Source organism: Ranitomeya imitator, chromosome 4, assembly GCF_032444005.1.
Source record: "Ranitomeya imitator isolate aRanImi1 chromosome 4, aRanImi1.pri, whole genome shotgun sequence".
Classification (NCBI taxonomy): domain Eukaryota; kingdom Metazoa; phylum Chordata; class Amphibia; order Anura; family Dendrobatidae; genus Ranitomeya; species Ranitomeya imitator.
In genome coordinates this window covers 509168-524074 of record NC_091285.1, presented here as the reverse complement: position 1 = coordinate 524074, position 14907 = coordinate 509168, and the positions used below count along the sequence as shown (strand labels likewise).

The 14907-nt window shown below is 44.5% G+C and overlaps 1 protein-coding gene across 3 annotated transcripts in view; it reads right to left on the bottom strand.

The window, feature by feature from the left end:
- The window catches only part of PTPRO (protein tyrosine phosphatase receptor type O), a 484495-nt gene that overhangs the window by 264292 nt on the left and 205296 nt on the right, over positions 1 to 14907 (bottom strand). For all 3 annotated transcript variants that reach the window (XM_069762736.1, XM_069762737.1, XM_069762738.1), the window contains exon 6: positions 3897 to 4058. In XM_069762736.1, the coding sequence (XP_069618837.1) occupies positions 3897 to 4058 (162 nt within the window). The remainder of the gene's footprint in view (positions 1 to 3896; positions 4059 to 14907) is intronic.

Here is a 14907-nt window from a genome sequence, read left to right as displayed (position 1 = left end):
ATGAGAACAGAACACCTTGTACCTCTGGGTATTCCTCAGAGGTGGTCGGGCTCGACCTCCTCACCTCAGCCGTGTCTCTGAGCATTAAAAACCTTGTACTTCTGTGCCTTGCTCAGTGGTGGTCGGGCTCTGCCTCCTCACATCAGTCGTGTCTCTGAGCACCTTGTACTTCTGGCCTCCAAAGAAGCTGCAGCTCTGGAATATGGCAGCACTTGAGGATAATGGCTCCAGTAATCTCTGATTCTTTTCGAATCTTTGGCGATCTTTCTGCGGCTTTTCTTTCTCATGTTTTTTGCCCCCTGGTGGCCATTTACTACAATCCTTTTGCTGCTGTTGTTCTGATGGCTCTTTTATCTGACAATCTCAGACAATTCTTTGCACAACCTGTAAATAGAGATGGGCAAACTCGAACAGTAAAGTTCAGTGTCCGTACCAAACACCTACTTTTTAGGCAAGAACACCAAATATGGACTTTATCTGCATGACAGCGAGGCAAACATTGCTTCTGGCCAGGGGTAAAATCATTAGTGCCAGTTAGGCAACCACAGTTCCCATGCTGTTAAATGACAGTGTGAGCCCGCAGCTGTGATCGGAGGTAAAAGGTTAACCTTTGGTCACTAGCGTCAGCTGATGGGACTACTACTCCCTTCAGCTTACGCCTGCTGGTGCTAATAACAGCGATAGCAGGTGGCAGCTTATGGCCGTATTCATCAGCCGGCACCTGCAGACTAAATAAATAATATAAAAAAACAAAACAGCCTGGGTTCCCCTGTATTTTTGATAACCACACAATCAAAACTGACAGCTGGAGGCTGGACCCCTCAGCTGTCAGCTTTAACATGGCTGTTTATCTAGAATAAAGGGGTCCCCATGCTGTTTTTTTGATTATTTAAATAAATAATTAAAGAAAAACGGCATGGGGTCCCCCCATTTTTGACAACCAGCCAAGCTGAAGTAGACAGCTGGGGACTGGCATTCTCAGGCTGGTAAGGGGCCATGGATATTGCCCCCCAGCCTAAAAATAGCAGCCCGCAGCCACCCAGAAAGGATGCCAATTCTGGCATTTTCCCCAGCTCTTACCACTTGTCCTGTGGCGGTGGCAAGTGGAGTTCATATTTGTGGGGTTGATGTCACCTTTGTATTATCTGGAGACATCAAGCCCATGGCTTAGTAATGGAGAGGTGTCCTTAAGACATCTATCCATTACTAGTCCTATAGTTATATGGTTAATACAGACACAGACAGAAAAAAAGTCATTTAAAATAAAGTAAAACACACTTTGTTATTTTTAAATAAAAAGGAAAACACATTTATACCCACCTAATGCCCACTCTATTGAATCCCTCGTCTCCTGTAATAAAAGATAAATAAAAAACTACTAAATCCCTCACCTGTCCATCGTTGTCTCCCACACCATAATCCATGTCTGAGGAAAAAAGTTTTCAGTCTGGAGGGTGCCAAGATGTTACTGTCCAGGCTGTAAACCTCTGGAGAATGAGCTGCTGCGAGCTCAGCATCAGTGAGCAGCGGTGACATCATCGAGGTTACCGCAGGTCACTGAGGCTGGGTTCATAGCCAGGCCAATGAATTGCGGTGACCTCAGTGAGATCAACGCTTACACCATGAGAAAAGTGAGCTCAGCACTGCATCGTGAGACTTTTTCTCTGTAGGTCACTGCAGTTCATAATCCCCAGAGATGGATTATGGCATGAGATAGAACGACGGATAGGTGAGGGATATGGTTATTTTTTTATTTTTGTTTTACTACAAGAGAAGATGGCTTCAGTGGAATGGGCATTAGGTGAGTAGAACTGTGTTTCTTATTTTTAAATAAAAAAAGAAAAGTGTGTTTTACTTCAAATAAAAGTCTTTATACAGGCTGTGTGCTGATTTACATTAAAACTATAGGATTAGTAATGAATAGGTGTCTTACAGATGCCTCTCCATTACTAAGCCGTGGGCTTGATGTCACCGGACAATACTAATGTGCATCAACCCCAAAAATATGAACCCCGCTTGCCACCGCCACAAGGCAAGTGGGAAGAGCTAGGCAAAATTGCCACATATAATAGATGCACCTTTTCTGGGCAGCTGTGGGCTGCTATTTTTAGGCTAGTGAGAATACCAGCCCCTCGCTGTCTGCTTTAGCTTAACTGGTTGTCAAAAATGAGGAAGACCTGATACACTTTTTTTAAATTTATTTGAATAATTTATAAAAACGGAGTGGGGAACCTTGTATTCTTGATAACCAGCCATGAAAAAATTGACAGCTTGGGGTGTAGCCCGCAGCTGTCAGTTGTATCTGGCTGGTTATCAAAAACACAGGGGAACCCACACCGTTTTTCTTTTTAAATAATTATTTAGAGAGCAGGTGATGGCTGATGAAAAATCCCATCAGCCGCTGGCTGCTCTTGCTGTTATTAGTGGCAGCAAGTGTAGGCTGATTGGAGCAGTAGTTCCATCAGCTGATGCCAGTGACTGGAAGTAAACTTTTTACTTTCGATCACAGCTCAAATGACAACGTGGCTGTCTGACCGGTAGTGATGCAGAAGCATGCACATGACAGCGCGGCAAACAATAGATGCCCGAGACCCCCATTCCAGTGAATGGGGTCCGGGTTTGGGTCCGGGTATTGTTCTGGTACTTGAACATGAACTTTTCTTTAACTATTCGTCCAAACCCGCTGCACCCGAACATCCAGGAGCCCGCCCATCTCTACTTGTAATCATTTTTCACTTTCAGAGTCAGAAAAATCTGTTTTGGCCATTTTGCCTAATAATTCTATTCACCCTGAGAAAGGGTGGGGCATCCTGAGGCCACAACACATTCATTACACATACTCATCACCTGATCTGTTTCATCCAATCAGCATTCAAGGATATAAAGCTCGGGGTTAGAAAATCTGCATAAAAATTATGATATTGTCAAAATACTCACACTTTGTGCACAATTAGGCAGTATGTGTTATAATAAATCTATATAATCCACCAAAAGCAAACCCTCCCGAGGCCTAATCCAATGTCTCCTAAATCCACAGCCTAACAGAATTCCATAATAGAGCCTTACATGACCATCTAACCAGTACTGCCTAATCCAGCACCTTCAAAATCATCCATAGCCTAACGCATACCAAACCATAGCCTAATCCATAACCTAAACCATAGCCTAATCCATAACCTAAACCATAGCTTAATCCATAGCTTAATTCATGACCTAAACCATAACCTAAACCATAGCCTAACCCATACCTATACCATGGCCTAAATCATAGCTTAATCCATAACCTAATGCATAACCTAAACCATAGCCTAACCTATAACTTAAACCATAGGCTAACCCAACAGTGCCTAACCCAACAGTGCCTAACCCAGCGCCTGCCAAATCATCCATAACCTAACTCATAATGTAACCACAGCCTAACCCAATGCTAACAGATAGCCTAACCCAATCCCACCTAAATCCTGCAGCCCAACCTAAACCTAGGTGTCCTACTCCATATGATTAATCCAATGCTTCCTAACTTTCTTTCATTACCATCAAAGCCCATGAGTCCTCCCCACACTATAACCCAAAGTCTAACCCTAGATCTATGCACCCTAATCTGCAAATAATCTCAAACTCCTCAATTCTTTTCATCCCAACAGCTCGTTATCCAATCTCGGCTAAAGCAACACATTCCCTTCTAACCCTTGTGAAATAATCATGCTGCAGCAAACAAAGCTAAAATCTGTCTTGCCTTAGTACTGCCCCGATCCAGCACCACCCATCACTGTATTAAAGAGCACTCGAGTTCTTATTCAAGGTCTTCCATACTTAAAGCAAAACTTTAATAAACCTTCATGATGATTTCTACATGCACCAAGTAGTGAACAAGCTGTAATTGGAGGTTCACTTACTGATGTAAAAACTCACGGCTGTAGAGTCATCACTCTCTCGAGCAGCACAGGACCCGGAGGAGCTGAAGGACTTTATTGTTAGCTTGTATCTCCCAGCTTCCTTCAGCACGGCCATAAACTCATTAGTGTCCTCATCGACTGTCGAAATGTCTGTCATGTTTTCTAGAGTAGGGAGAGCAGAAATAGTCATCAATATGCCAGCCATACATGGTCCATGGTAGTAACTAGTGATGGGCGAGCACTAGAATGCCTGGGTGCTCGCTGCTCAGGTCGCGCAAATTGGAATGCTCAGGTGCTCGATTCAATGTACGTCTATGGGAAGCTCGAACATTTTCCAGTGTCCCCCCCGGCGGTCTGTAGAGGGACTAGAAATTGCAGAAATCGATGGGAACAGTGCTCAAATGACATAGGGACAGCATGGAGAAGACCCCTGGAAGCATTTCTGACTCCTAGGTCACTGCTGTGAACGATGTTGTCAGAGTCTTACGACACTTTTACATACGCACAATAAAACATACAAAAACAAAAACAAAATGGATTTTCTTGGCAAATATGTTAAGGAATATCTGTTCCAGGGTAATGACTTGTATATAAGGCAAAATAAATAACCAAAAACAAAAATGCTCCTCCACACCATGGGCAGTGTTCACACGTAGCGTTTCAACCAAGACAAATGCATTCACTGGGAAATGTCATTGTAACACTTTACAACCTTATCTGGCCGTGTGGTGTGTGACACCTCATCAGACACATCCTGCTTCATTTATGAAGGAGGACTCTGAAAGTCACAAAGCCTATTTTTATAGGTCCATCAGGCGGCCCTCACTATTCTTAGAGAGCCATCAGCCGGCCATGCTTTCTTGTTCCCATTATTAAACAGTGGGTCTCCTATACTGTTATTGTGTATGCAGTGAGTGGCAGGGCTGCCCAAAATTTGGATGCACCCCAACACCCCTTTGAAGAGACGTACAGGTGGACCTCCTGAAAACAATGTTCCCATTATTAGGAAGTGGGTCTCCCATACTGTTTGCCTATGCATTGAATGCAAGCGCTGCCAAAAATTAAACCCTACGCCAATGCCCCTTGGAAGAGACGTGGAGGAGTGCCTCATAAAAAATGTTCCCATTAGAAAGAAGCGGGTCTCCTATACTCGTAATGCCCATGCAATAAGTGCATGGGCTGACAAACATTTACCCCTGGAGGGTATACATGAACATACTGTATAACAAAATGTTTTAAGGGCATCATAAACACCCTTTAAAAAAATTATGTGGGTGTTGAATTACGGACCATGGTCAGCCTGGTGATATGGTGGTGGAGGGTGAGTTTGAGGAGAAGGAAGAGGACAACAGCAAATTGGAACTGCCCCATTTTGGTAGACATGTCCGCCTCGGGAACAAGAGATAGGAAGTTCGCATGGAACTACCTGCATGGTAATAACAGATCGCCAATGTACCCGTCATAAAATACCCATAATACTAGCAGTTCGCCAATGTGCCAACCATTAAAGGCCCATAATAGTAACAGGTCACCAATGTACCAGCCATAAAAGACCCATGGTAATAGAAGGTTGCCAATGTACCAGCCATAAAATACCCATAGTACTTACAGATCACCAATGTACTAGCCATAAAAGACCCATAGTACTTACAGATCACCAATGTACCAGCCATAAAAGATCCATAGTACTTACAGATCACCAATGTACCAGCCATAAAAGATCCATAGTAGTAACAGATCACCAATGTAATAGCCATAAAAGACCCATGGTTATAACAGAATGCCAATGTACCAGCCATAAAAGACCCATAATACTAACAGATCACCAATGTACCAGCCATTAAAGGCCCATAATAGTAACAGGTCACCAATGTACTAGCCATAAAAGACCCATGGTAGTAACAGATCAATGTACCAGCCATTAAAGGCCCATAGTATTAACAGATCACCAATGTACTAGCCATAAAAGACCCATAGTACTTACAGATCACCAATGTACCAGCCATAAAAGACCCATGGTAATAGAAGGTCACCAATGTACCAGTCATAAAATACCCGTAATACTAACAGATCACCAATGTACCAGCCATAAAAGACCCATAGTACTTACAGATCACCAATGTACCAGCCATAAAAGATCCATAGTAGTAACAGATCACCAATGTAATAGACATAAAAGACCCATGGTTATAACAGAATGCCAATGTACCAGTCATAAAATACCCATAATACTAACAGATCGCCAATTTACCAACCATTAAAGGCCCATAGCAGTAACAGATCACCAATGCACCAGCCATAAAAGACTGATAGTACTAACAGATCATCAATGTACTAGCCATAAAAGACCCATGGTAATAGAAGGTCACCAATGTACCAGTCATAAAATACCCGTAATACTAACAGATCACCAATGTACCAGCCATTAAAGGCCCATAATAGTAACAGGTCACCAATGTACTAGCCATAAAAGACCCATGGTAGTAACAGATCAATGTACCAGCCATAAAAGACCCATAGTACTAACAGATCACCAGTGTACCAGCCATAAAAGGCCCATAGTAGTAACAGATCACCATTGTGATAGCCATAAAAGCCCATAGCAGTAACAGATCACAAATGTACCAGCCATAACAGGACCATAGTAGTAACAGATTGCCACTGTACCAGCCATAAAAGACCAATGATAGCAACAGATCGCCAATGAACCAACCATTAAAGGCCCATAGTAGTAACAGGCCACCAATGCACCAGCCATGAAAGACCCATAATACTAACAGATCGCCAATGTACCAGCCATTATAGGCACATAGTAGTAAAAGATCACCAATGTACCAGCCATAAAAGACCCAGAGCAGTAACAGATCACCAATGTACCAGCCATAAAAGACCCATAGTGCTAATAGATCACCAATGTATCAGCCATAAAATACCCATAATACTAACACATCGCCAATGTACCAGCCATTAAAGACCCATAATAGTAACAGATCAAAGTACCAGCCATAAAAGACCCATAGCAATAGCAGTTTGCCAATGTGCCAGTCATAAAATACCCATAATATTGACAGATCGCCAATGTACCAGCCATTAAAGACACATAGTACTAACAGATCACCAATGTACTAGCCATAAAAGACCCATGGTAGCAATAGATTGCCAATGTACCAGCTATAAAAGGCCCATAGTAGTAACAGATCACCAGTGTATCAGCCATAAAAAAAAACATGATTGCAACAGATTGCCAATGTACCAACCATTAAAGGCCCATAGTAGTAACAGGCCACCAATGCACCAGCCATAAAAGACCCATGGTAGTAACAGATCACCAATGCACCAGCCATAAAAGACCCATGGTAGTAACAGACTTCCAATGTAACAGTCAAAAAAGGCCCATAGTAGTAACAGATCGCCAATGTACCAGCCATAAAATCCCAAAGTAGTAACAGATCGCAAATGTACCAGCCGTAAAAGGACCAATAGCAGTAACAGATCACCAATATACCAACCATAAAATAACCATAGTACAAACAGATCACCAATGCACCAGCCCTAAAAGCCCATAGTTGTAACAGATCACCAATGTACTAGCCATAAAAGACCCATAGTACTAACAGATCGCCATTGTACCTGCCATAAAAGACCCAGAGCAGTAACAGATCACCAATGTACCAGCCATAAACGGATCATAGTAGTAACAGATCACCAGTGTACCTGCCATAAAAGACCCAGAGCAGTAACAGATCACCAATGTACCAGACAAAAAAGGGCCATAGTAGTAACAGATCACCAGTGTATCAGCCATAAAAGACCCATGATTGCAACAGATTGACAATTTACCAGCCATAAAAGACCCATAGCAGTAACAGATCACCGCCCCTCTCTAGGCTATGAATATCAGCCCGCAGCTGTCTGCGTAGCCTTTCTGGCTATAAAATATAGGGGGACCCCACGTCATTTTTTGGGGGGTTCCCCTATTTTAATAGCCAGTAAAGGCTATGCAGACAGCTGCGGGCTGATATTCATAGCAGGCTACAAATATTGGCCCCGGCCGTCGGCCGGGTGATGTCACTGCTCTATAGGACCCTCAGTGACACACTGACAGGAGACAATGGCTCCTGCAGTGCATCACTAAGGTTACTGAAGTTCAAAGTCTCACTTTATGGCAATTGCTGCGTGGGAAAATTTCTCACCCAGCAATGCCAAAAGTGAGACTAGGGACTATTTTTTTTACAGCAGTGGAGGAATACAGTGCGGAAGGATACCTTTCTCCCGTCATTGTGTTCCTGGAGCCCCTAGAGAGCGGTCGCATCAGCTGATGCTGCTGTTCTCCACAGGAGATCGTCGTGGGACACTCGTGGATTTCTACGGACAGGGAGTATATTGGTTGTTTGTTATTTTAATCTTTTTTACAGGTTGACACTGGCTTCGGGGAACAAAGTGACAAGTAATGGTGAGTATGAACTCTTTGTTTAATGTACTGTATGTCTGTATGTATGTACTGAACTTTAGGAAGGCAAAGTTTGACCAGCTTAGAGATGCCCTTAATCTGGTAGACTGGGACAATATGCTCAGAAATAAGAATACAGATAATAAATGGGAAATGTTTAAGAACATCCTAAATAGGCACTGTAAGCGGTTTATACCTTGTGGGAATAAAAGGACTAGAAATAGGAAAAACCCAATGTGGCTAAACAAAGAAGTAAGACAGGCAATTAACAGTAAAAAGAAAGCATTTGCACAACTAAAGCAGGATGGCACCATTGAAGCTCTAAAAAACTATAGGGAGAAAAATACTTTATCTAAAAAACTAATTAAAGCTGCCAAAAAGGAAACAGAGAAGCACATTGCTAAGGAGAGTAAAACTAATCCCAAACTGTTCTTCAACTATATCAATAGTAAAAGAATAAAAACTGAAAATGTAGGCCCCTTAAAAAATAGTGAGGAAAGAATGGTTGTAGATGACGAGGAAAAAGCTAACATATTAAACACCTTCTTCTCCACGGTATTCACGGTGGAAAATGAAATGCTAGGTGAAATCCCAAGAAACAATGAAAACCCAATATTAAGGGTCACCAATCTAACCCAAGAAGAGGTGCGAAACCGGCTAAATAAGATTAAAATAGATAAATCTCCGGGTCCGGATGGCATACACCCACGAGTACTAAGGGAACTAAGTAATGTAATAGATAAACCATTATTTCTTATTTTTAGGGACTCTATAGCGACAGGATCTGTTCCGCAGGACTGGCGCATAGCAAATGTGGTGTCAATATTCAAAAAGGGCTCTAAAAGTGAACCTGGAAATTATAGGCCAGTAAGTCTAACCTCTATTGTTGGTAAAATATTTGAAGGGTTTCTGAGGGATGTTATTCTGGATTATCTCAATGAGAATAACTGTTTAACTCCATATCAGCATGGGTTTATGAGAAATCGCTCCTGTCAAACCAATCTAATCAGTTTTTATGAAGAGGTAAGCTATAGGCTGGACCACGGTGAGTCATTGGACGTGGTATATCTCGATTTTTCCAAAGCGTTTGATACCGTGCCGCACAAGAGGTTGGTACACAAAATGAGAATGCTTGGTCTGGGGGAAAATGTGTGTAAATGGGTTAGTAACTGGCTTAGTGATAGAAAGCAGAGGGTGGTTATAAATGGTATAGTCTCTAACTGGGTCGCTGTGACCAGTGGGGTACCGCAGGGGTCAGTATTGGGACCTGTTCTCTTCAACATATTCATTAATGATCTGGTAGAAGGTTTACACAGTAAAATATCGATATTTGCAGATGATACAAAACTATGTAAAGCAGTTAATACAAGAGAAGATAGTATTCTGCTACAGATGGATCTGGATAAGTTGGAAACTTGGGCTGAAAGGTGGCAGATGAGGTTTAACAATGATAAATGTAAGGTTATACACATGGGAAGAGGGAATCAATATCACCATTACACACTGAATGGGAAACCACTGGGTAAATCTGACAGGGAGAAGGACTTGGGGATCCTAGTTAATGATAAACTTACCTGGGGCAGCCAGTGCCAGGCAGCAGCTGCCAAGGCAAACAGGATCATGGGGTGCATTAAAAGAGGTCTGGATACACATGATGAGAGCATTATACTGCCTCTGTACAAATCCCTAGTTAGACCGCACATGGAGTACTGTGTCCAGTTTTGGGCACCGGTGCTCAGGAAGGATATAATGGAACTAGAGAGAGTACAAAGGAGGGCAACAAAATTAATAAAGGGGATGGGAGAACTACAATACCCAGATAGATTAGCGAAATTAGGATTATTCAGTCTAGAAAAAAGACGACTGAGGGGCGATCTAATAACCATGTATAAGTATATAAGGGGACAATACAAATATCTCGCTGAGGATCTGTTTATACCAAGGAAGGTGACGGGCACAAGGGGGCATTCTTTGCGTCTGGAGGAGAGAAGGTTTTTCCACCAACATAGAAGAGGATTCTTTACTGTTAGGGCAGTGAGAATCTGGAATTGCTTGCCTGAGGAGGTGGTGATGGCGAACTCAGTCGAGGGGTTCAAGAGAGGCTTGGATGTCTTCCTGGAGCAGAACAATATTGTATCATACAATTATTAGGTTCTGTAGAAGGACGTAGATCTGGGGATTTATTATGATGGAATATAGGCTGAACTGGATGGACAAATGTCTTTTTTCGGCCTTACTAACTATGTTACTATGTTACTGTATGTAATGTATGAATGTATTGTATGTAGTATGTATGTAGTATGTATGTAGTATGTATGTAGTATTTTTTTTTTTTTACATTCAACACATTAGCCGGATGATGGGACGACTACTGTCCCATCATCGGCTAATGTGTCAATCACTGTCACTGTTGCAGGCGTCGTCCGATGGGACTTGTAGTCCCATCGGACGATGCCTGCACAGACCCCGGCAGCCCGCAGAGAGTCCCAACAAGCCCGTACAGAGTCCCGGCAAGCCGCACAGAGCCCCGACAAACCCGTACAGAGTCCCGGCAAGCCGCACAGAGCCCCGACAAGCCCGTACAGAGCCCCCGCAAGCCGCACAGAGCCCCGACATGCCCACACAGAGCCCCGACAAGCCCACACAGAGCCCCGGCAAGCCCGCACAGAGCCTCGGCAAGCCCGTACAGAGCCCCGGCAAGCCCGCACAGAGCCCCGGCAAGCCCGTACAGAGCCCCGGGAAGCCCGCATAGAGCCCCGGCAAGCCGCACAAAGCCCCGGCAAGCATGCACAGAGCCCCGGCAAGCTGGCACAGAGCCCCTGCAAGCTGCACAGCTCTCCGGCAAGCCCGCACAGAGCCCCGGTAAGCCCACACAGAGCCTCGGCAAGCCCGTACAGAGCCCCGACAAGCCCACACAGAGCCCCGGCAAGCCCGCACAGAGCCTCGGGAAGCCCGCATAGAGCCCCGGCAAGCCGCACAAAGCCCCGGCAAGCATGCACAGAGCCCCGGCAAGCTGGCACAGAGCCCCTGCAAGCTGCACAGCTCTCCGGCAAGCCCGCACAGAGCCCCGGCAAGCCCACACAGAGCCCCGGCAGGCCGCACAGAGCCCCGAGACGCCCATACAGATCCCCGGCAGGCCCGCACAGACCCCGCCTGCACACACAGACACGCACAGTGTCTGCCCACGCACCGCCCACACTCTTCGCCCCTCCGGAACAGGATGTAGAAGGACAGAAAGGGCTTATTTACATTCCGATATTTGTGTCCCATTGACTTGCATTGGTATTGGGTATCGGTATCGGCGATATCCGATATTTTTTGGATATCGGCCGATCTAATCCGATACCGATACTTCTTGATATCAGAAGGTATCGCTCAACACTACCCATAATACTAACAGATCACCAATCTACTAGCCATAAAAGACCCATGGTAGCAACAGATTGCCAATGTACAAGTCATAAAAGGTTCAGAGAAGTAACAGATCGCCATTGTACCAGACATAAAAAGATCATAGTAGTAACAGATCACCAGTGTACCAGCCAAAAAAGACCCATGATAGCAACAGATCGCCAATGTACCAAACATTAAAGGCCCTTAGTAGTGCCAGGTCACCAATGCTCCAGCCATAAAAGACCCATTGTACTAATAGATCACCAATGTACCAGCCATAAAAGACCCATTGTACTAATAGATCACCAATGTACCAGCCATAAAAGACCCATTGTACTAATAGATCACCAATGTACCAGCCATAAAATATCCATAGTACTAACTGTGAGGATATGGCCGCTTTCTAAAGACTATTGGACAAATGGACGTAGAGTGGAGTCCACAGCTCTAAGGCTATGTGCACACGTCAAGATTTTCTAGCAGAAATTTCCTGACAAAAACCAGACATTTCTGCCAGAAATCTGCATGCGTTTTTTTTCGCGTTTTTGACTGTTTTTGGTGTGTTTTTTGTGCGTTTTTTCCCGAATGCATAGAATAGCAGGAAAAACGCAGAAAATCCGCAAAATTAATGAACATGCTGCTTTTTTTACCGCAATTCGTTTTTTTTGCGGAAAAAAACGCATCATGTGCACAAAAATTGTAGAATGTATTGTAAATGATAGGATGCATGTCTGCAGTTTGTAATGCGTTTTTATCGCGAAAAAAACGCAAAAAAACCTGAACGTGTGCACATACCCTAACAGTTAATTTGCTTGATGTGTTTTAGTTATTTGCTTGCTCCTCAGTTCATCCTCAGGAATCAATGTTTCTATTCAGTGGCAGCCAGCAGAGGAAGACGAGCAGGCAAGATCTTATGTAAACCTAAGGCTCAATCTCATCTGTAACAAGGTCTTAAGCTTTAGTCACACTAAACGACTTACCAACGATCACGAGCAGCGATATGACCTGGCCGTGATCGTTGGTAAGTCGTTGTGTGGTCGCTGTCACACAGACAGCTCTCTCCAGTGACCAACGATCAGGGGAACGACTTCGGCATCGTTGAAACTGTCTTCATCGATGCCGAAGTCCCTGGGTAACCAGGGTAAACATCATGTTACTAAGTGCAGGGCCACGCTGAGGCTACGTTCACATTGGCGTTCCGCCAATGTGCGTCGCTGTTGCGCCGGCGACGCAGCGGCGACGCGCCCCTATGTTTAACATAGGGGACGCGTGCGTTGTTTTGGTGGCGTTTTTGCCACGTGCGTCGTAGCATTTTCTGTGCGTCCGATTTTCGTCAAAAACGACGCACGCGTCGCAAAACGCGCGCGTTTTTGCGCGCGTTTGCGCGCGTTTTTACGTGCGTCGCGCGTTGCGTCGCCGACGCAGGGCGGCGCAACGCTAGTGTGAACCTAGCCTTAGTAACCCGATATTTACCCTGGTTACCATTGTAAAAGTAAAAAAAAAAAACACTACATACTTACATTCTGATGTCTGTCACGTCCCCCGGCGTCCACTGGGTTAAAACTGCTTTCGGCAAGAGCGCTGCTATTGCACGCGCTGCTGCCGAGAGCTTCCCTGCACTGACTGTGTCAGCGCCGGCAGTAACAGCGGTGACGTCACCGCTGTGCTCTGCTTAGTCAGTGCAGGGAAGCTCTCGGCAGCAGCGCGTGCATTAGCAGCGCTCTTGCCGAAAGCTGTTTTAACCCTGTGGACGCCGGGGGACGTGACAGACATCGGAATGTAAGTATGTAGTGTTTTTTTTTAACTTTTACAATGGTAACCAGGGTAAATATCGGGTTACTAAGCGCGGCCCTGCGCTTAGTAACCCGATATTTACCCTGGTTACAAGTGAACACATCGCTGGATCGGCGTCACACACGCCGATCCAGCGATGACAGCGGGTGATCAGCGACCAAAAAAAGTCCTGATCATTCCCCAACGACCAACGATCTCCCAGCAGGGGCCTGATCGTTAGTCGCTGTCACACATAATGAGATCGTTAGCGGGATCGTTGCTACGTCAACAAAAGCGTGACGTTGCAACGACATCGTTAACTAAATCGTTATGTGTGACGGTACCTTTACTCCCATTGTACTCACTAACCTAGGCCCATTGTGTGGTTGAGGATAGTAGACTTAGGGGAGCCGTCATCACAGGGGGTCTTACATACAGTTCCAGCTGATGGAATAGGTTTAATCAGGCAGTCGGAGGGATTTCGATGGAAGAGGATCCAAGATGGGATGGATGATCTATGGAGTTTTGGAGATTGATTGTTGGCTGGAGGGGGATCCATGAGGATCTGGAGGAACATAGGCTGTGACTGCACACTATACGAAATCTGTGGGCCAACCAAATATTGGAGACAGTGGGTATTTTGTCCAACCCCTGTATATCCACAATCTGAATAGCACCAATATGCTCCAAAACAAATATATTCTTCAGTCACATATCAAAATAATGCAGGGAAACAATAGATCCATAGCGTAGCAGTGGTCACAGAAATAATAATTTAGGATATAATAATTTAGGATATACCCATCTGTGGGGATGGACATTTAACTGATGGGTATATCCTAAATTATTATTTCTGTGACCACTGCTAAGCTATGGATCTATTGTTTCCCTGCATTATTTCGGTATGATATATTGGTGTTGGTGATGAGGTTTCTCTGATAGTCCCCCTTAGGGTCTTAAGGGAGAGCGTCGTTGAGTGGGGGTTGTTATGAACTGGTGGTTCAGAAACACAATGGACCTGGTGGTTAAGAGCACACAAAGTGACCTGATAGTTACTAATAACATAGGACGAGCTCTGAGACGTGGGAACTCTGCTGACCGCAATCCCTAATCCTATCACACCACACTAGAGGTAGCCGTGGAGTGCTCCTGACCAGACTTAGGCGCCTCGGGCACAGCCTGAGAAACTAGCTAGCCCTGAAGATAGAAAAATAAGCCTACCTTGCCTCAGAGAAATTCCCCAAAGGAAAAGGCAGCCCCCCACATATAATGACTGTGAGTAAAGATGAAAATACAAACACAGAGATGAAATAGATTTTAGCAAAGTGAGGCCCGACTTACTGAATAGACCGAGGATAGGAAAGATAGCTTTGCAGTCAGCACAAAAACCTACAA